This window comes from Poecilia reticulata, chromosome 10, assembly GCF_904066995.2.
Source record: "Poecilia reticulata chromosome 10, P_reticulata-male-v2, whole genome shotgun sequence".
Classification (NCBI taxonomy): domain Eukaryota; kingdom Metazoa; phylum Chordata; class Actinopteri; order Cyprinodontiformes; family Poeciliidae; genus Poecilia; species Poecilia reticulata.
The window spans coordinates 8,030,637-8,051,016 of record NC_088839.1 but is presented as its reverse complement, the minus strand read 5'-3'; the positions used below and the strand labels follow the sequence as shown (position 1 = coordinate 8,051,016).

Here is a 20,380-nt window from a genome sequence, read left to right as displayed (position 1 = left end):
GAATTTAGATCCCCACCCCCTCCCCCAGTATTAATTTTTCAGTTTGTTGTTTTAAAAAAAATCAATTTCTTCATGCTTAAATTGTCTGACAGCAGGGAGAGATCAGATCTTCAGAAAATAAACTGAGGCAGAAGAAGATAGGTTTGCTCCCCTACTTTTAAAAGTGGCGGACAGCCGACCGCCTGCTCCGTTGTCGAGGTTGGACTGTAGCGGGAAAAAAAACTAAAAAAAAAAACGAAACGAAAATAACCCTGAAAATGACGCATTATTTTGTAAAAAAAAAAAAAAAAGTCACATTCCTGAGTTTAATAGGAAAAAAAATCGGTTCAGTCTGTCTTGCTATGATATTTTTTTTTCCTTCAGAAACTCAAAGGGTTTCAGTTCAATGAATAAAAAGAAAAATCTGTGTGTATGCGTGCGTGCGTGCGTGCGTGCGTGCGTGCGTGCGTGCGTGCCTGCGTGTGTGTGTGTGTGTCTATCTGTCCTTCCACCTGACTCACACCTTTACCTCCAGCTACGGTTTGCCAAATGTTCGCCCACGCTGTCACCACCTGGCTGCTGCTGTGCGCTGTGATTGCAGTGTGTTAGTGTGTGTGTGTGTGGGTGTGTGTGTCAGCTGACATGCTCTCTAACAGATGGAGTAACCTAATCCGTGCTTCATTTCTACCCCGCTGTCCATTGGCCCTCACGGTCCACTGGTGATGCTATCTGGGCCTTACGGGCATCCTGTCTGCTTTGTTCCTGGAAGGGGACGGCCTTGCCCCGCCCTCCTCCACTCCGCCTCCGGCCTCTGGCTCTCGGACGCACAGCCGTCGAGCCAGTCTTGGGTTACTAGGTAGCCCCGGAAAAATCCGCGCCTCCAGAGTCATCGCTGCTTCTTTTACAGACGCTCTCCTCGGCCGTGTGTTGGGAGGTTTTACTCTTCCTGTTTTCACATCATGGGCTGAACACGACACGCCAAGAGATTTGAAATGTTTGGGATATTGTTTTATAACTCAGCATTGCTTCACATTTCTCTGAGCACTTCTATTGCGAAGGTAAAGGAACATAGGAGATGCGACCATGCATAATAAAGTTGCACACATTGCAGATGTAGCCACACTCAGTTCTAGCAACAAAAAAACCATGAATATAGATGCAAATTTCAGGTTTTATTTGTTAAAAACATTAATATCTTCCTTTTTCACTCACTTCATGAGCTATTTTATTCAGTCACATAAAATGCAATAAAATACGGTATTTTTAGGGCAAGTGGTTGTAACGTAGCAGAAACAAAAAAGTTTAAGCTTTCCAGCTGTCAGACACCATTCCTTAAAATGGACTATCCGTCCGTCCATCCATCCATCCATTCCAGTGTCACCTGGAGGTGAAGCTCCATCAACCAAATGAGTTGCTCTCGTTGGCTTGGTAATTTATTGATGTTTTCCTCTCCTGTGGGATAATGGGAGTACGAACGACTGATGGATGTGGCAACACAGAGCGTGTCTGTCTTCACAGCGCCGACCGCAGACGACGGTCAGTCAGGGGCAGTGAGAGTGACGCTACAACGAGACCGACAGACTCTTCAGTGTCATGTCTGATAATTAGAGAGGCCTCGTATAATACTGTATCAGTGTCGAGTTAATGTGAAAGACAGAGTGATGGGGTATTTGTTGATGTTCATTGACGGCAACTTATTTCATCCAGTTCAGTTTGACGCATCGGTCGCCGAATCAGGATGAACATGTTGACGCCTAGTTATTTTGGTCCAGTTTCTAATGCAAATATTTTATTACATTTGAAATAAGACTAAGCTAACTTACAAGAAACTTTTCAGCAACACATAGGAGCTTATTTTAAGTGAATAATTCCTTAAAATTGATGAAAAAGTGCTAGCTTAATTGGTGGATGAATGAATTTGTACCATGGGAAAAATGTTTAGTTCTAAGTTAAATAATCTGCCAATGGAGCTAATACGTTGTCAAAAATATTAAGGAATTATTTACCTAAAACAAGCCTCTACAGCTTGCTAAGTAAAGTACTTGTAAGTAAAGTTTGCTAAGACATTTGCACCAGAAAGAACTCCAAAATTACTCATTGAGATTTTGCGTTTTTTGCAGTGGCAGGAGTCGAGCGCTGGAGATAATATATCTGCAGTTCTCCCACAACATGTAATTACCGTGAGTGAAAAACGACAAGATGTGCAGAAACACATTAGGATAGCAGGCATTCACAAAGGTAACGTCACATGCATAAATAATATATCAGCATGTGACGAAGTACCTGACAAAAACCGGATTATGTCTGAGGATCTGATAAGGGCGGTAAGCCGAGAGGCCTCGGATCCTCTGAGTAAACATTAGTCGATGGCTGCTGTATCCCAATGAAGGTAAAGTAGGACATTCAGCGTTTCCCTCCGCCGGGTTCGGCTGATGCGGCTTTGACAAGGAGTGGGGTTTATCGGCGGGCGTCGGTCCACCTCTGGCTGCTAATTTTAAGCCCGGCCCTCGTGTGTGTGCTCCGTCTCTTAACGGCGTGGGGCTCTTGACCTCGTGTGGTTGCATCCAGCATGTCACAGGTCCCTGACACGCGGCCCCTTTCCCCTCCATTAAACGATACCTGATCCCGTGGAGGCTTTCACCGATGACAGTGAATGAGCGCAGGAAATGGGCTCACAATGGCTCTCACCGTGAACCCAGTGAGTCAGAGCCGTTGAAAGGCATTTATGAAGAGCCCTCTAGTCTTTCTCTTTACCATTGCAAAGTGGATATAAGAGATGTTACCGATAGTGGCTTAATTACATGGCTTTGCTGGAATAGTTTTTTTATATAAATGTGAAGGAGAAGAAGCAAACGGCTTTAATTTCAGCCTGCAGTTTTCAATCGATAACCTAATAGGGAAAAAGACGTCTCCTCATTTCCATGCAGGAAAATAAAACTTTGCGCTTCCAAGTAGGTCTTTTAGTTTTGCGTGTTTGAGCCTCTCGCTCTGCTTTCTCGTCTCGGTGGGAAATCTGCACATCTGTCTGTTCAGCGATCACAGAGGGAGCTGCTTCCAGACGCAGCGGGGCGGCCGAAGCCTGGGAAGCCAAACAGATGTGAGCTGCTGCCAAACATCCTCCCAGTCTCTCCTCCACCTTCTCGAGTCGAAACGAGATTTCAGTCCTTCTTAGGAACACGTACAAGTAAACCTGCAACTGGGGGAAATTAAACGCTCCACTTAAAATGGGGGAATCTTTTGCTTATCAGTGTGTGTCAGTGAGAACCAAACATGTATGATGTGTGTGTGTGATACGTCTGGGTCTGTTCTTAACAGTTTGCATGAACTGATACCAAGGAGATGGACTTCACAGAGGCCTGATGCATCATGTCCAGGTGCATTACTTTTCCGTCACGGTCTCATTTTATGTTTCTTTTTTTTTTTTTTTTTTTTTTTTTTCATGGCAATGCCTCCCAAAAAACCCAAATCCATTAAATTTCTGTTTTGTGATTGCCAAAACTGACTTTTTTTTTCTTTTGCGTTTCCTCACAATAACGTACTGATCAGTTTATGCGGCACAACCGAATACTGAAAGTCTTTCTTATGGTTGACATCGTACTTTCTGCTATAATATAAGGTTTTTTCATTTGTGTTAATATCTCGTGTATGAGATATCTCAAGTCTTATATCTTTTCCTTTGGGATGGAAATGCACCATGAACTTATGTGCAAAATGCAAAAGCAAAACAGGCCAAACATGGGCTTACCATCTCTATCCGTCTCTTCTAAGATATAAACAGAAACTTTGCGCAAGAAGGAAAGAAATAAAAACTACATCCAAACTATTTGGACTAATTCTGAGTTATTATCTGTGCTAAAGTCATATCTGAACTTTTTATTGTGTCTTTTTTGTGTTGGTAGTCTGAATGGTTTAAGGGTCGTTTTATGTGCAGTTCCACCTCAACCTGACACAAACACACATAAACATGCAGTCAATAAATTGATTTCCAATCAGTTTTTTGTACCAAAGAGTTAATAATATATAGGGTTAGGATTTTCACTGAGGTTCTTTAAATGTGTATATATTTTAAATTTGTGACTGTATAGAAAATAGACTAGGATCTATTTAATTAGAAGGGAACGCAAAAGAAGAAATTTTCCCCATGTCCTGTAGGGGGCTCTGTACTCTAGAGGTTATATCTATGAGGCAAATTAATCTGAGTCTTGGATGCCTTGAGTTTCACTTTCAGGTTCAACCAGCCTTGATGTTAAGAAATGTTATTATTTTCGTTGTTGTTAGGGTTATTGATTAGGTTTCAGTTGTGTTTTTAGCAACAGAAATAGATTTTTTAAAAATCTGTTACAACCTGGTGATCAAAATGTGTACGATATAGTGCAAAATTATTCACTATTATTATTATATCTCCCAATGCCTCTAAAATGTACAGCAGGCTCGACACGCGTACAAGATCGAGCTTCTCTGCAACCAAATATCTCATGTGGATTTGATTTGAAACAAACAAAAATGTGTAACTGCACCCTCCTAGCGCTCTCTGGTAAATGTAGCGGAGGACCTGTGATGCTGTGGGCCGATTTTTCTTTCAGACTTCCAACAAATCGATGACCCGATGACCGGTGGAGAGAGGCACCAGCCCCCTCTGCGACCTCGCCAGCATCAGCGCGTTAGATAATGAATGGATGGACGAAGATCCTATAAGTCTCGTTGGACCGTGTGCCGTTGCAGCTGATTAACCGATTTAAAACACATAACCTGATCAATACGAAGGTGGATCACCACCTCAGTCCACATACAGAAAACCATTCCTAAAGAACCGAAAAGACCTTTAGAGGTAATGACTCTGAGCAGGCAGAAAGAAGAGGAGTGGTGACCGATCTTTGTTTTTCTGTCGCTCTGCCTCTCCTGTCTCTGTCTTGAGTCCAAAACGTAGCAAAACCGAAAGCTAGAAACAACATTTCCCTTCTTCTTCCCAGAGTTTATTTGTGATATCAACCCCGTAACTTCGAAGTTAAATGAAATTTCCACTTCCATAATGAAAAACTGATATTAATTTCAGATGTCTTTGAACTTGCAAGCCCCCCCCCCAAAAAAAAAAAAAACATATTACAAGTTCAACATAACCCCACCAACAAAGAGAGCTGTCGGATTGTTTCTCAGGGGGTGGGGGGAGGGTTTCCCACAGAGCCCTAGAACTCTGCCGAACAGCCTCGTTTGACCCCAGAGAAACCTGACAAGAAAGAGATGAAACTGTCCAGGCAGGAAAACCAAATGAGAGAGATGAAACGGCGAGCACAAAACCCGAGTCCGTCTAAACGTCACTTCAACCAGTGTTTCCGTCCTCAAAGAGCAGTTTGGCGGCCGCCACTTTCGACAAAGTGATTAAGTGGCCTCGCTGTGGCGTAAATGGGATTTCAGGCATCTGTAGCCATTCTCCGGTCCAAAGATTCATTTCACCGACTCTCAGCTCCCCTGCTAGGTTCAGTAATGGAGCTTTAAATCCCCTCTGTTGCTGGGCCCTCGGTCGCCGCGCCACCGGGTTGATGGCTGTGCGCCGCCGTCTCGTGCCACCTTGTTGATAAGGCTTCTCTTTGTGAGTGGAAATGGCGCTGATTTTTTTTTTTTTCCCCTTTAAAAAATATCGACAATGCAACCCCTCAGTTGTTCTGTATGCCTCTCTCCCCTCAAAGAAACTCTTCACGGCCAAACAAATTTATCGACCTAAATGCTTTTTCTTTCACACAGATTTTCTTTGAGGGTGCTGTTGCCTACTTGTTTCAAGTTGTCATGCATTAGTGCAGAGTTTTTCCCTTCTTTTTTTTTTATCTGGACATGTAGAAGTAATCCCTTAAGAGAAAACAGTGGATGAAGAAAAACCGGGTAAATCGAATAAGAGTTGGGAGAGTGTGTGGTTTTTATCCTGTGATTGTTGAGGAGGGAGAAGCATCTTTCTGTCTTTTATATTTTATGACCTGTATTTCTGACAGTTCGGCACATCATCTGTAAACACATGGGGCGCGTTCATTTATCACGTGGATGATAATTGGCTTCGCCTCAGTTGACTGGTTCTCGTTGTGCTCTGTCATTTCCTTGCAGAGGCCTTCGACCTGGTGCTGCGTCACGGCCGTAACTCCACTCTGACCGTGCTGAAGGCGGAGTTCCCGGCTCTCGTCCCTGGAGCCCAGAGCTCCGTGGGGCAGCTCTTCCTGGACATGTCGCTCTACATCCTTGGCTCCGACTCCACGGTGGACCACATGGTGGCGGCGTTCTTCGGCAAACTCTTTACAATCACATACCGCCGGCTGCTGGGCGGCGGTTCTTCCGCCGCGTCCGAGGAGTGCGTGCGGGGAGCCTGGAAGGACTCCGGAGCGTTTGGGCCTTACCCCAAGCTGATTATGACCCGCCTGTCTCGCTCCCTCCTGGCCACGAGGGTCTTCCTGCAGGCGCTCAACCTGGGCATAGAGGTGGTCAACACCACGGACCATCTGCGGCCCAGCAGGGACTGCGGCCGGGCCCTGCTGAGGTTGTGGTACTGCCCGCACTGCCAGGGTATGCTCAGCCCGCCGGCCTGCAGAGGCTTCTGCCAGACGGCGATGCAGGGCTGCCTGGGGGGCGCCGCCGAGGTTCAGCCCCACTGGAGGAGCTACATTGACGGACTGGGGAAGCTGGCAGGCGGCATGAGAGGGGAGCAGGATATGGAGGCCGTCGTTCTCAGGCTGCCGTCGCTGATTAAGTTGGCTCTGAAGCAGGCTGTGAACGCCCGCAGCCGGCTCAGCGCCCTGGTGAGCATCATTCACTGACACACACTAGTGAGCCGTCACACTGACAGCAGCTCTGACTAGGAGGAACATCCCCGCAGGTTCTCATTTACATCAACATTATCCTCAAGACTTAACTGTTCTTCTGGCTTTTGTTGTAACGTCAACCACTGAAAATACTTGGGCTCATTATAGACCAGGTTTTGAAAACCAAATGTGTGTCACAGTGATGGACACAGCTTTAGTTAGTGGGGATGCACCGATAAATCGGCCAGCTGATTTATCGGCCAGAATTTCCTCAATTTTGGGAAATCTGTGATCTGCCCGATACTTACGTGTGAAGCCGATCGTTTCTACAACTCAACCACTGTCCTCTTCTGCTCTGCCGGGAGAGATGGTTGACTGACAGACCAGCCCATCAGCTAATATCTGCACATTTGTAGTTAACAACAGTCACCTCACTGTGACCAACTCAATGACTTTATTTCAGACAAAAAAAAAAATCAGTATTGACCAACGTTGGTATCAGCAGATCAGGCTTTTTACAGATCAGTAATCTGTGCACCGCTAGGTTTGTTCCATTTGCTGAAACCCCAGAATGTTATTCTATACATTCAATTTCTATTCCCATCCGACCCTTGCTGGGTGGCAATGGTGACCATGACAGTCCAGTATCCCTCTGGAGACAGACACCAGCAGTCAGGAACACCAGACAGCACAGATACAAACATTACTAACAACCATCAACACACACATATACACACACCTGAAGGCAATCAAGACTTGAACAAAAAACATGCTTCAAGGTAAGAGCGCTACCTACTTCAAAACGACTCTAGAAATATAATTCAATAATAATAACAATGCTACACAGGTTTTCTATAGCCCTTCCAATCAAAACAAACAGAAATACTTTTCTTTACTCAATCAAGGGCTTTGACAACAACGTAACTCAATACGTGCTGCTTTCAGGTGATAGATGGCATTGTGAAGCCACAGATTGAAAGAAATGTCGCCGTGTTCCTCATTTGGTTGAATTTTATGAAGGCGTTTGACTCGGTTGACCACACCACACTGGGTAACACACTGCATCCCACTGGCTGACTAGCAAGTTAGTTTCCACTTTATCAGGTCAAATATGGTGTGTCACATGTTTTTTCTCCCATCATGCACTGGAGTTGCTCAGAGCTTGACATCAGGACCTCTCTTCTACATGGTCCATATAAACTGTCCTTTTTTTAAGTTGACACGTTTTTATCGTTTGTCTCTTTTGAAGTTCTAACTCCTGATTTGCTTTGGGATGCCTAGGTTGTTCAGTCTAACCTAAGACAACATATATTAGAGCTACAGACGTGCAAGAGGAAGTTTATGATGTTCTCAAATGTGAAAGGGGCTCACAGTGAAACTCTGAGATCTTATATCATCTTACCTGTCATTGTTTGAGAAGCTGAAACGTGATCTCCCCCCCCCCCCCAATTCAGGGTTCCCCTCAGTAGATTATAAGCCTGGTGGGCCACCAGGCTTTACTTACAGTATGCCCCCACCAGACTTGGCATTGTTAATGTATCTTAGTTTTTTGTAATTGCTGCAATTTTTTAAGATTTTATCGTTTGTGTTTAGGCATTAATCTTGCAATCTTCCAATAATGCATAGCTATCAGGCGATATTTTCAAATTTCCTGTCAACTTAAAAAAAAAATTAAGACAAAAACACGACTGGCGGCTGGATGAATGACTGCCCTAACACCCTGAGCACCGCGCTCAGCAGGTTTTCTGGGGGAAACCCAGCTGAAGTACCTTTTTTCTCTCTCCAGATTAGCATTTTCCATTTTTGTTTGTTTATAGTGAACTGCTGTTTGAACCAGTCCTGCACTTAACCATCACTGTGCTATTGCTAGCTGGCATTGCTAGCTGTGGAAATGACGCACTTTACAAATCTCTGCATGTTGCAGGTAAATATCCCATCTTTGTGTGTTTGTAGACTTTTTCCCTGTGTGTTTATACGAGCCAGAGTTCAGTCTGAACCAAACTAGAAAGAGGCGCTTTCAGACATGCAGCTGCTCTTTTACTGAAATAATTTACAAAAGGACCTGAAGCTGTCAGAACTGGTTTCCATGGGGAAGGCTTTTTAAGCCTTTTTAATGAAGCAACAGAATATTTTTACTCGGTCAGTGTAATGTTGCTAATTTTATTCATTCAGCTTTGTTTTCACACTTGCCTTAGCCATTCAATTATTTACACAGAAAATCAGATCTACTGCTTCTCCAGTAGATGGATACGCTTTATTGTCTGTACCAGATGAGAAAGAAATTCTCCTTTGACACGGTTTCATTACAACATAAACATCAATAGGAATATGACTAGAAAATTAACCCACATTCAATAATAAGTAATTGAAGAGCCAGATAAGGCACAGTAATCATCATAGTCATATTTGAGAACTATAATTAACCGTTTTGAAAATCTTTTTCTCCAGTCTTCCTGATGTGCTTGATCATTATTCATTACTTGTATTGTAGTTTTAGAATGTGTAAGAGTTAAAACAAACATGAACAGCAGAGTATTAGAAGTTAGCATAGTTAGCGCAGCTAGCACCTAAATGAAGCACTGACAAATCTGAACATATAGAGCAAAGTTCAGTTTAAAAACGTAATTGATGCTGAAATAAATAAGTTTAAAGTGGCAGTGTCCTCTTTGAAGAGTTTCGCTGGTTTTGCGACCTAGTAGCAGTCGGGATTATCGATCTACGCATTCATTGATTGAAAAAAACATCAGATTTTTGGTATTTCTAACCGGCTGATCGCATGACTGAGCAGATGGATGGAAAAATCGGTTGTTTCAGATCAAACCTCAATTTCTTGTCACTCATAATCAAAGATAAACAAATAAAAGAGTGACAAAAAGAAAACTTATGCATGATTAGAATCCAAGTCATTTAAAGTTATGTTGTAGTAAAATACTTGGAGGAATAGAGAGAGAGTTTCAGGAATCATAATTCAGGGTGGGTTGTGATGCAGGAGTATCTTGGAGAGAGGATGGTAGACGTGCAACGTGCTCATTAGTTGGTGTTCTGGTGAACTTGCGAGCAGCGGTAGCCTGAGCTAATAGAAGGTTATTAATAGCTTTTGTGTGGCAAACTACAGAGAAGAAAATTACAATAATCGGAGCAGCAGTGCTGCCGGGTGTGAGCATTTCCCCAAGACAGTCGATGAAAGTGGGAAGAACAGGGGGCAAATATCGGTGTCTTTTCAAAACAAGAAAATGTCGTCAGGTTTAAGGAGATTTTTGGCAAACTGTCTCTAAGGGTGGATTTTCACCAGCCCTGTTTGGTCTGTTTTAATCAAACTCTAGTTCACTTGCTTAGAAATAGAAAGTATGTTTTGTTTGGGAAGGTGTGAATGTGCAATTAAACTCTGAAGTGAACTCTGGTCCGCCTACAAACCTTGGTCTCGGTTCAGTTGAAGGGAACTCTGGTGAAGTTCGAATGCATATGTGGCCAAGCAGACCAGAAACCACTCCTAAAGAAGGAAGCCAACTATTCTGGGTAGATACAGCTAAAACAAAGGTGTCTCTAGCTCATGGTCTTTCACCAAAGACATTAGAGAAGTTCTACAACCGCTAAAATCTGACAATACACCACTTCTGTTTTTACGTTCTGTGAAGAAGGAAGTTGCGCTCAGTGTCTTCTTCTGAGGTTTTCTTGTTGTCTCCTTCAGTGGTTCTTGATGCAGCGCAGGCGAAGAGGGGAACAGGTTTTTAAATTGGTTTGGATTGTCTGACACAGTGCATTGTCAAAGTGAATCGCACCAACTAAAAATGTAACAAACGTTGCAAGTTTGGTCCAGAATTAAACCGAGTCTACCGGACCGTAAGGAGTGAAAACTCCCTAAATCTCTGCAGAAGAGAACCAGACGAAGAAATCACATAAAACATGTTCATAACCTGAAGGCTGCTCGTCCCCGCAGCATTGATCAGATGCATCTTTCGTTTATCTAACATATATAAAGTATTTGCAACGCATTACATTACCACATGTAAGCCTTTGAGACGTAAAAACACATGAAAGAACCATAAAAAACAGGTAAAGGATAACAAAAGAAAAAAACAATCCCTCTAGTTGTTTCTACAGACAGGTTCTCCCAGCATGTCTTGTTCAAATCTGTCTGTTACTCATAAGCGGCAGTGACCCGTAATGTGCAGTGTGATAAAACTCTCTGCGTAGTTCGCAGCCCTCATGCGAAGGCGGAGAGGCGAGCTCATAAAATATGAAGGGCCTTGTTCCCTTCTGGAGCCACAGAGCTTGGATGTGCTCCTCGCTCCTGTATATTTGCTGAACTTTTCACTCTCGCGCCCCGAATCCCTGCGGTGACCAGGTTTCCACTCAGAAGCCATCATTTATTAACACACAGGTTGACCTCACTTACTCTGCAGCAGGAGGGAGCGCTTGTATCTGTGAGTAGCAGACCATGGCGGGGCTGTTTAGCCTGCTGTTTGGGACTCTCATTTAAATTTAAACCAGTTTGACGTGCGCGTCTGTTCGACGGCGTGGCGGACTTCACGTTTTGTTTGTGGAGTCTGTCTGCTTCCTGTGTGAGCTTTGAATGTAGCCACTTGGTGTCATTCCAGGGAGCAGAGGCGTTGTTTTCCTGCCGGCTAATTTTGCCTCACGAGCCGCAGGAGATTGAGCCAAAATTAGACCACACCTGGATGTTTCACCGCAGTCGACCTGTTCATCGAGACGATCTGAGTAAACTTGAAGCTGACGAGGACCTGCTGATATGTAAACAAGCTCTTGCAGAAACGTCACTCTTTGTTTTTATGTTTTATTAGCGGTTTGTTGCAGTGGAGGAATGTAGTTTTGTTAAAAAGAAAGAAAAGGTAGAGGAACTACAGCTCACCCTCTTGTGGTGGCTGAGGGAAATCACAACTTTACGTTAGCAGCGGCTTTATTTTAAAAATGAGATTTTCATTAAGCAAAGGTGCTAGCAAAACATGCTATCAGTAGCTCTGTTCAGTTCAAGGACAGAAATGACAACAAAACATAAATGAAAATGAATCTCTACTTTGTTCTTTTGCTTGTTATGTACAAGCTAATATTGTTACTGTAGCCAGAGCCGGCTTGAGGTTTACCGAAGCTACTTAACAAACCAGCAGGGGGCGCCACCCCCTGAATGAACAATTTTAGATTTTCTGAGTTTTTGGTGAGAAAAAACTCAAACCCAGAAGTCAGTATTCAGTTGGAGAGAAACCCCTGTTTCATTATCCAATACGGCTGCCACACATATTAAACAGGGCAAAAGCTACATTTACGAACTCTTTATTTGCACCTTTGCATGTAGTTTTGTATTTTTATTTAACCAAAGATAAAATTAGAACGAGTATTATATTAATATAACATAATAATATTGCTAAAGTATCATGGGTTGGATGAGGCCAGGCCTAATTGGAAAGAAAATGAGCCAACATAATGAAAACTATATTAAAAATATTAAAACATTGATCGTGTGACCCAATAGTTAGGAGGAAGGCATCATTTAATAAAGTTTTGTAAATGGAAGACCCTCAGAGGTATAGTGTTTTAGATGCTTATTTAAAAAATAAATAAATGTTTCACTCCTGAAAGTGAATCATAACTTTTATAAGAATCGTGTTTAGAGCAGATATTTTTAATTATTTTAATGTATCAGTTGTGCTCGGAAAGATTTTATGATTCTGGAGGAAGGATTCAGGTTTTTCTTCCAGGTTCTTTCCAAACGTTAACACTCGCTTCCCAGGTCCACTAAAAACATTCTGGTGATATCGTCATTTCCTAAACGGTACAGTTTAGCAGTAATTTCTAACAATTAAAAAAAAGTTATTGTACTGATAAACTGTGTTACAACAAATAAAATACATTTACCCCGCAACTTACAAACACACGGGTTACGTTGAGCCACATGACAAACTTTATATTATATGTTTACACTTGTGATTGTATGAAGGAATGCACAATATCTTGAGATACAGGCAGAGACATAAATTAGTGACCAAACTAAGGTTTCCTTGATGTAGGGATCCTACGAAATGGCTCATCTTTCCCCAGGATCCTCTCATGTTTTACAGCCATAAGCTTCTCTACATGTTTCTGTACTTTTTTAAGGAACTTTTTGTTTTGTATCTTTATTTTTTCTGTGTTGTTTTTCATGTCCACTTTAAGAGGCTTGAAGTGACACTTTGAACTCGGTTCATGTGGATTTGATTAAGGACCAGCTTTGTTCTCTTTATTCTTTGTCATTTCCATACAAAGCAACTATTGATCTGCAGATCAATAGACAGATCTATATAAATATATCACTCATGTTTCTGTCCCATGTTTGCTCGACGCTAAGTACCGGCACTTATTTATTCTTTTTATTCCTTTTAAATCGCTGCTAGCACGTGCGACGGCCTTCCTTCTTAAAGAAGTACGACTTTATTGAATGACAGATTCGACAGCGTGTTGTCATGGCTGTTGTGTTTGTTGCTTTTCTATTTCAGTGCTACATCTATAAGTACATTGCTTCTTAGGTGAAAAGAAAACTTGCCTGGAAAAACGTGGTCAAACTCCGGTGTGCTTCAATAAAAAATAATAAAACCTTACGAAAAATGGGAGAAATGAGGAGATGAGGAATGCAGGAAGCGAATGGAGAACGGAAGAATCCAGCCGTGAACGATAAAAAAAACAAACGTGTTTTTTTTTTTTTGCTGAGGCATGGGTGGAAATGACAAAGGAACCAGAGGAACTAATCAGATGGAAAGTGGTACGACTGTGGCTGGGAGAACCTGAGAGAGGGTGGCTGATTAAAACGGAGCGAGCTGAACTGAAACTACAACCACAATCTAAGAGAAATAAACACGGACTTCCAAGGAACAAAAGACAAGATTTAATTAAGAGGCTAAGTGTACAGGAGTGAACTTATTCGGCAACAGATTTGAGCAATAATGAACACAGAGAATGGAGTACGGCAATACAATATGAACGTAAATAAGCCACAAGGAAATGATCGACATGATCGTGGCTTTTCTTCTACCTACAAATATGATTGATCTAATTTATTGGTTTAGTATTATTTTGAAGAGGTGGTGTTATGTTAAAATGTTATTCCCTCATAAAAAACAAACCTGGAGTGTTGACTTGATTCTTTAATGCATGCTTGAGAGATTCTTTAATCGCCATGGCAACCAGTCGGATTTGTTAAAACGCCCGCTCTCACAAAGCGGCACCTGTTTCCACAAAGCTCCTCCTCAGAGCTGCAGACCTCCAGCCGAGCTCCCACCTCACAGTGACTCCCCCACTCAGCTCCTTCAGACTAGCGGCAGCAGCAATTAGCAAACACCTGCTGAGCTCATTATACAAACTGCTTTTCAGTGAAACACTGGTAAAAAAAAACAAAAAAACAAACGCTTCATGGAGGAATGTTGTTATGACTTCCAGAAGGCGGGGTTTCAGAATGAGGAAGGGCTTCTTAAAGAGACAGAGACTCAATTTCAAAGCATCAAACTACAAAGTCAAAGTTTTTTTAAGTCATATTTGATATATAGAATATTTTACTGAATGGTGCCATGTGCCTTAGTAACACATTATAGAGTCCCTTTAATCAAATCTGCTTTTGGTTGTGTGTCTTATTTTTCCACACAGTTTAAGACAAATCCTATAGCATCATTGATTTCGCATTTTGGACTGACGTGACATGGAAACCTTGTATGTTACAGCACACAACCACAGTGTGAATAACAGCAATTTAAGCAGCATATAATCCATTTTCCACGCTCCTCTAAAATGCTTGTGGGAGGGGATGAAATGAATCAGCGGAGCGTCTGAAGAGACCAGGAGAGACCCGCAGCGTTTTCAGAGCGACTCGGTCGCTTGCCGCTAACATCTTGAACGCATCGCGGCCTCGTTTTGCGGTGTTCTGCGATTTCAAGTGTCATGGGGTTGTCGTTTCCGTCTCCCACTTAACCCACCCTCCAGTGGGACTCAGGCCCCCCGCCGCTTCAGGAGGCAGACGGGTTGAGTTTCCGAGTAAGAGAGTCCTTGAGATACAGAGGAAGACATCTCCTCTGCGGGTTTGGAACAAGCAGCTCCGCAGGTGAGATGACCACTCACGGTTGGCCCTGCCCCGTTCTCTGGCATGTTAACATTCAGTCCCTCCATCCATTGCAACTCCCGGGTAAATCAGCCGACGTTAAGAGGCTCGGCGAGGGCAGCTGAGAGGCCGACCGCTCCAATCTATTCCCCTGTCAGCTTCCCTCCTCTCCCCTGGAGTTTTTCTTATTCCGCCCGCTGCCCGTCTCTCTCTCTCTCCGCCCCTCGACATCTTTTTCTCCCATTCCTTCATCCCCTCATTTATTTTTTTTCCTTCCCATTTTTTTTCCTCTCTCTCTCTCTCTGCTGTGAGAAAAAAATGCATGATTTATGAAGCTCTATTTTTACCAGTTACTGAAGAAAAGGACAGGAGAAAACGAGTGACAAAGAACCGGGGAGGAAAAAGATTGGTGTGGGAGTGGGGGAGGCGGTAGGGAGGGTAGTGGGGTGTCAAAGTGAGCCCAAGGGGGGGAGGAGGACAGGAGATTGTGGAAGAGGCATCCATCACCTGGTGACCCGCTCAGCTGAAAGTGAAGAAGGGGAAGTAGGTTGTGGCTGGAAATGTGACAGATCTGAGCAGGATCAGAGATTTTCTGCACGTTGAAGCGTTGCTATAAAATCTTTCATGTCTGTGTAAGTCTCACTGTTTTTCTTGTTTGTTTTTTAAGGGTAACATCGCAATTTTTTAAGTGGTAGATCAACACAAGGTAGTGCATGATTGTAACTGGGAAAGGAAAAGGACTCGTGTTAAAGTATTTTCCATGTAGTACAATCAACATTCACTTGTTGAAATGTCTGCATGTCAAACTGAATTCAAAAGAAATTTTGACATTACGATTTGATGCCTTGAAATTGGGTCTCTGTCTCTTTGAGAAGCCCCAGCTCTCACCGATGCTCCGCCTTCAGGAAGTCATCATTACACCGTTTGGTATGGAAAGCCTCCCGGGTGGAAGTAGATCCTACGATGAGTGTTTGCTAGTTGCTGCTGCCGCTAGTCTGGAGGAACTGAGCTGGAGATGTTGGCTCCAAAGAGCAGTTTTATGGAAATAGGAGGCACTTTATGAGAACAAGCATTTAGGATCCTCTGAATGCGGTTGCCATGGAGATTAAAGGATTTCTCAAACATGTTGAGATGCAAAATTGTAAATTTTGTATCATAAGTGTCATTATTTACCAAATGACACTTCATGACAGCAGTAGTAAACATTCATAAAGACTCCTTCATGTTCATGAAAGGTGTTATGTCACGATCATGACAGTGTCATGTCAGTCTTATGCACACCCTGTCAAATAAAGCGTTGCCAGATATTTTAGCTGATCTATAAAGATCAACATTCAAGATTCTTAATTGGATTTAGGTCTGGACTTTGACTGAGCCTTTCCAGCACGTGCTCTGACCTGAATTGTCAACCATTTTCTTGTGGCTCTGGCTAAGTGACTTACACTCTTAGGCCAATGGCTGACCTTTAGTTTGCTTCTGTGATTTATCGTCTCCCTGCCAGGCTTGTCCCTTCACATCTCGATAGATTTACGTGTTTTCCGCACTTTTCAGTTGATAGAACTGAATAATGGTCATTAAGATTCTCAGGGGTTGGGCTGTTGTTTTATAACCCTGCTTTAACCTTCTCAATGCGTGTGCTGTGTGAACTTTGTGGTTGCAAAATGCAAAAAATACATTCAAAGGCGTAAGAATACTTGTAAATTTTTTTCCAAGTTAATACAATATATATATATATATATATATATGTTTTATTCCTTTTACCTCTTATCTCAGGGAGCTAAAATTACATCCAACTTGTTGCTTCAAAGACAGAGCAAGAGCACCAATTAATCATGTGTTGCGCTTTTATTATCTGATTACTCAGCTCTAACGTGGCAGGAGCCACACTCAGCTCTGAAATGCAAACTCCGCCGGAGCTGCACAATATCATCAAAGTTATTATTCGTCAAGTCAAGTGTGTTTTCACTGTTCAGACACAATGAAGTCATGTTTAACCCAGTTTTTTAGAAGGCGGGCCGTGCTGTTCGAAAGTCCCCCAAGGAACTGTTTGCTGTTTTGTTGACAATAATTGAAAACTAAGTGGTTCGCTTGATGTTGACAAACAAGCAGTCTGATAATAGATGAATAATCGGCCTTCCAGCTGCTAAAGCACAAACAGGACGGAGAAAAAAAAAAGGACTCGTCAAAAACCAATTAATTTAGGGGTGCTGTGGTGGCGCAGGGGCAAAGCACAACCCATGTATTGAGGCCTTAGTCCTCATGCCGGTGGTCGCAGGTTTGATTCCCAGCCTGGTGACATTTGTCACATGTCAAATTACTTTCAAATAAAGGCCATTAGAACCAACAAAACCTTAAAAAAAATAATTAGTTTCATAGATTTTGCTTTAGAAACGATCGCAAAATGCTTAAAAGTTAATGAACATCAATTCAGTCATTAAGCTTATTAAGCTTCTGGTCGCTGGTTTGAATGCTGGAAACGTGATTAAGCTAGAAATGTTGTGCGATTTGAAGCCATTTTTAACAGATTTTTACAGAGACCAAGCTCAGAATTTCACTCACTATTCACTGTGATATTGTTCAAAACCAGATATTTACATACAAGGTGTAAAAATACACAGTCACTTTTCCTCACTTTCTGACGTGAAATCCGACCAACGAAAAGCAATTTTTGTTTGCCCAATTTCCAGAATAAAAAGACTTTTATTACTTTCTCCAAATGATAAATTTGAGTTTTATTAGTATTTAGTTGGATTTGCTTTAAAGGTGTGTGTTTTGGGTCAGGTTTGTGGGCCATCTTGCTATATATTTTCAATAGGACTAAGACCAGAACACACAGATTGGTTTATGTCTTGAGTAGTTGCTTAAATACCTCCATAGCGCAACGCAACACTCTTTACACATCCAGCCAACATTTTCACATTGTTTCTACAACACAGAGCCCGTCTCTTATTGTAACTTCTCAGCTCTCAACACCATTCAGCTGCTCATTGTTCTAAATTTGCTTGAAAATATTGATCGCAGCATTAGCTGCAATTGTGTTTGTGTAAATCAATGCCGGGCTGCACAGTGGGGCAGTTGGTAGAGCTGTTGCCTTGCAGCAAGAAGGTTCTGGGTTCGATTCCCGGCCCCGGTCTTTCTGCAGGGAGTTTGCATGTTCTCCCTGTGCATGCGTGGGTTTTCTCCGGGTACTCCGGTTTCCTCCCACAGTCCAAAAACATGACTGTCAGGTTAATTGGCCTCTCCAAATTGCCCCTAGGTGTGTGTGCATGGTTGTTTGTCCTGTGTGTCTCTGTGTTGCCCTGTAACAGACTGGCAACCTGTCCAGGGTGTACCCCGCCTCTCGCCCGGTACACCATCTGGAGATATTCACCTGCACCCCTCCTGACCCCACTGAGGGACAAGGGTGTAAGAAAATGGATGGATGGATGGATAAATCAATGCCGTGCTCTGCATACCTTTGATGGGTCTTTTCATGGAGTTTGTGTGCAGTATGCACAACACAAGCGCTTACATCCCTGCATTGTGTTTAATTCTCCTCAGAAAGACTTTAGCTTGAGGGACTTTGTACCCGGGGGGTTCCTCCAGAGTTACCACGGGCTTCCTGTGTGTAGCTCAGCTATTTTCAAAAAGAATATCTTAAAATAGAGTACTGTGTGTGTGTGTGTTCACCTTTTGCTAATCATAGGTTAGAAATCTCTTAAATGTTACCACGTTTGACACACATGAGACAACAATACAGCAGTTAGCTAACATGACACACGACTACGGGACCCGGCTGCTAGTAGCCGTATTGTTTCTTATAGTTTCCTGAAGTGAAGCCTGCCGACGTCCTGATTTCATTTGTGCCTAGACCTTATCCAAAAATAACCAGAACAACCCAGACAAAGAATGAACTCAGGAACAGTCATGAAGTGGAAAACTCTCCTCAGCTTCTTTCAGAGGGAAGTGGAGAGAAATGCTCTCCACTCTGAGGTGGTACTGCGTTTGCCCTTTATTCGGGTGCGAGTCTGACGATTGCTCCTCCTGGAAGTCGCTCTGGTTATACAACTCCTCTCTCTCCTCGGTTCTCGCACCTTCGATGTAGGCCACTGCCTCGGCGCCAAGGATAGCAGCGTTTTATAACGCCTCGCAGCCAGCAGCGGCCACTGGCCAGGCTGGACTTTTTGCTCTCACCATAAAATCCTTCCTGAGGAAGAATGGGCGACTCTTTAGAGGCCGATCCTCAGAGAGTTCAGATTTATGGCCCGAGCCGAACCCGACCTGAAATTCCTGAAAAATGGCGTGCTTGATAGTCTGGTCGGTGTCGGGCTTCGGTGGCGAGTTTAATACATTTTCAGTCCATCCAACAGAGAGAAAACCAAATAAGAATGCGCGACATAAAGTTGTGACGATCTGCTTGTTGTAGTCTAAGTAGAGGAGTAGATAGTTTACCCTGTTGAGGACATTAAGGTGCAGAAGTTAACTGGACTGTAAAACCGCAGCGCACAGCACAATGCGCATACAGCTCCGCTCCTATCAGTCACATATCCCAGATGTTTTGCACCTGACTCACCCTGCAGTTACAAGAAGCGACTCAATGGAGCAGGAAGACGTTAAACACACGCTAAAAATGGCAGAAGTTACACTGCTGACTCAAATTGTGGTCTAAAAACAAAAGCAGTAAAATCTTATTAAATATAATGTCAGACTTACTTTGGGCTTGGACTTGGACATGATACCTACAGGTTTGTTCCGGGTCAGACTGGATTTCTTTAGGCGGAGGTGCAGAACCGTGTTACTCTATGCTACAAAACTCTAGTGTGGCTAGATTTTCTTTTTCCAGAATGTAAAACTATAATAATTCAAGACCTCGGTGTACCTTGATACCAACCAGTCTTTGTGAAAGCTAATGCTAGTTAGCATCTGACTCATATATCTGTACAGTCCGATTCCCATTGAGAGGAAATAGTTAATAGTAATTGCATAACAGAGACCCACTTTTAAATGAAACTTTTTCTTTACAGTGCAACTTCTTTTCTTTCTTTCTTTTTTTTTCTTTTTTTTTATCAGTATGAAACAGTGGAAGACAATATTTAATTTTCAACACAGCCAGAGCTCTTTTCGTCTGGAGATAACTGTGACAGCTGGATATTGTTTGACTTTTCACTCACATTAAGACTATCCCCCCCCCCACCCCCCATCCTTTTCTCTTTATTTGAGACTTTGAAAGGTCTTCAGTGGAAATAATACGTGGATTTCACCAGTTGTCAGTTTTACTGTTGGTGACGAGAGTCCATTTTGAAGCAGAAGGAGAAGAAGAGGGAGGAGGACTGACTGGGTACTTATCGGATGTTCTCTAGCTTCACCAATGGACGGAGTCTCTTTTCTCTTTTCGTAGTTGGTGTAAATCCTTATGATCAACACCAATGTAAAAACCTCATCATAAATTTGTTCCTGGCCCACGGACATTCCCATCGATTTGTTTAGAGATTATCTTTACGGCGTGTTTGCACGAGCAAAGTGCCACACAGACGCTGAGAAGCAGACGTTCAGCAGAACATGTGTG

The 20,380-nt window shown here is 42.8% G+C and overlaps 1 protein-coding gene across 4 annotated transcripts in view; it reads left to right on the top strand.

The window, feature by feature from the left end:
- Nucleotides 1-20,380, top strand: part of gpc3 (glypican 3) — a 197,295-nt gene that overhangs the window by 81,971 nt on the left and 94,944 nt on the right. For all 4 annotated transcript variants that reach the window (XR_014089290.1, XR_014089289.1, XM_081611673.1 and 1 more), the window contains exon 3: nt 6,070-6,755. Coding sequence is in view for 2 of the 4 variants with exons in the window: in XM_081611673.1 (XP_081467799.1) it covers nt 6,070-6,755 (686 nt within the window). In the remaining 2 variants the exon portion in view is untranslated. The remainder of the gene's footprint in view (nt 1-6,069; nt 6,756-20,380) is intronic.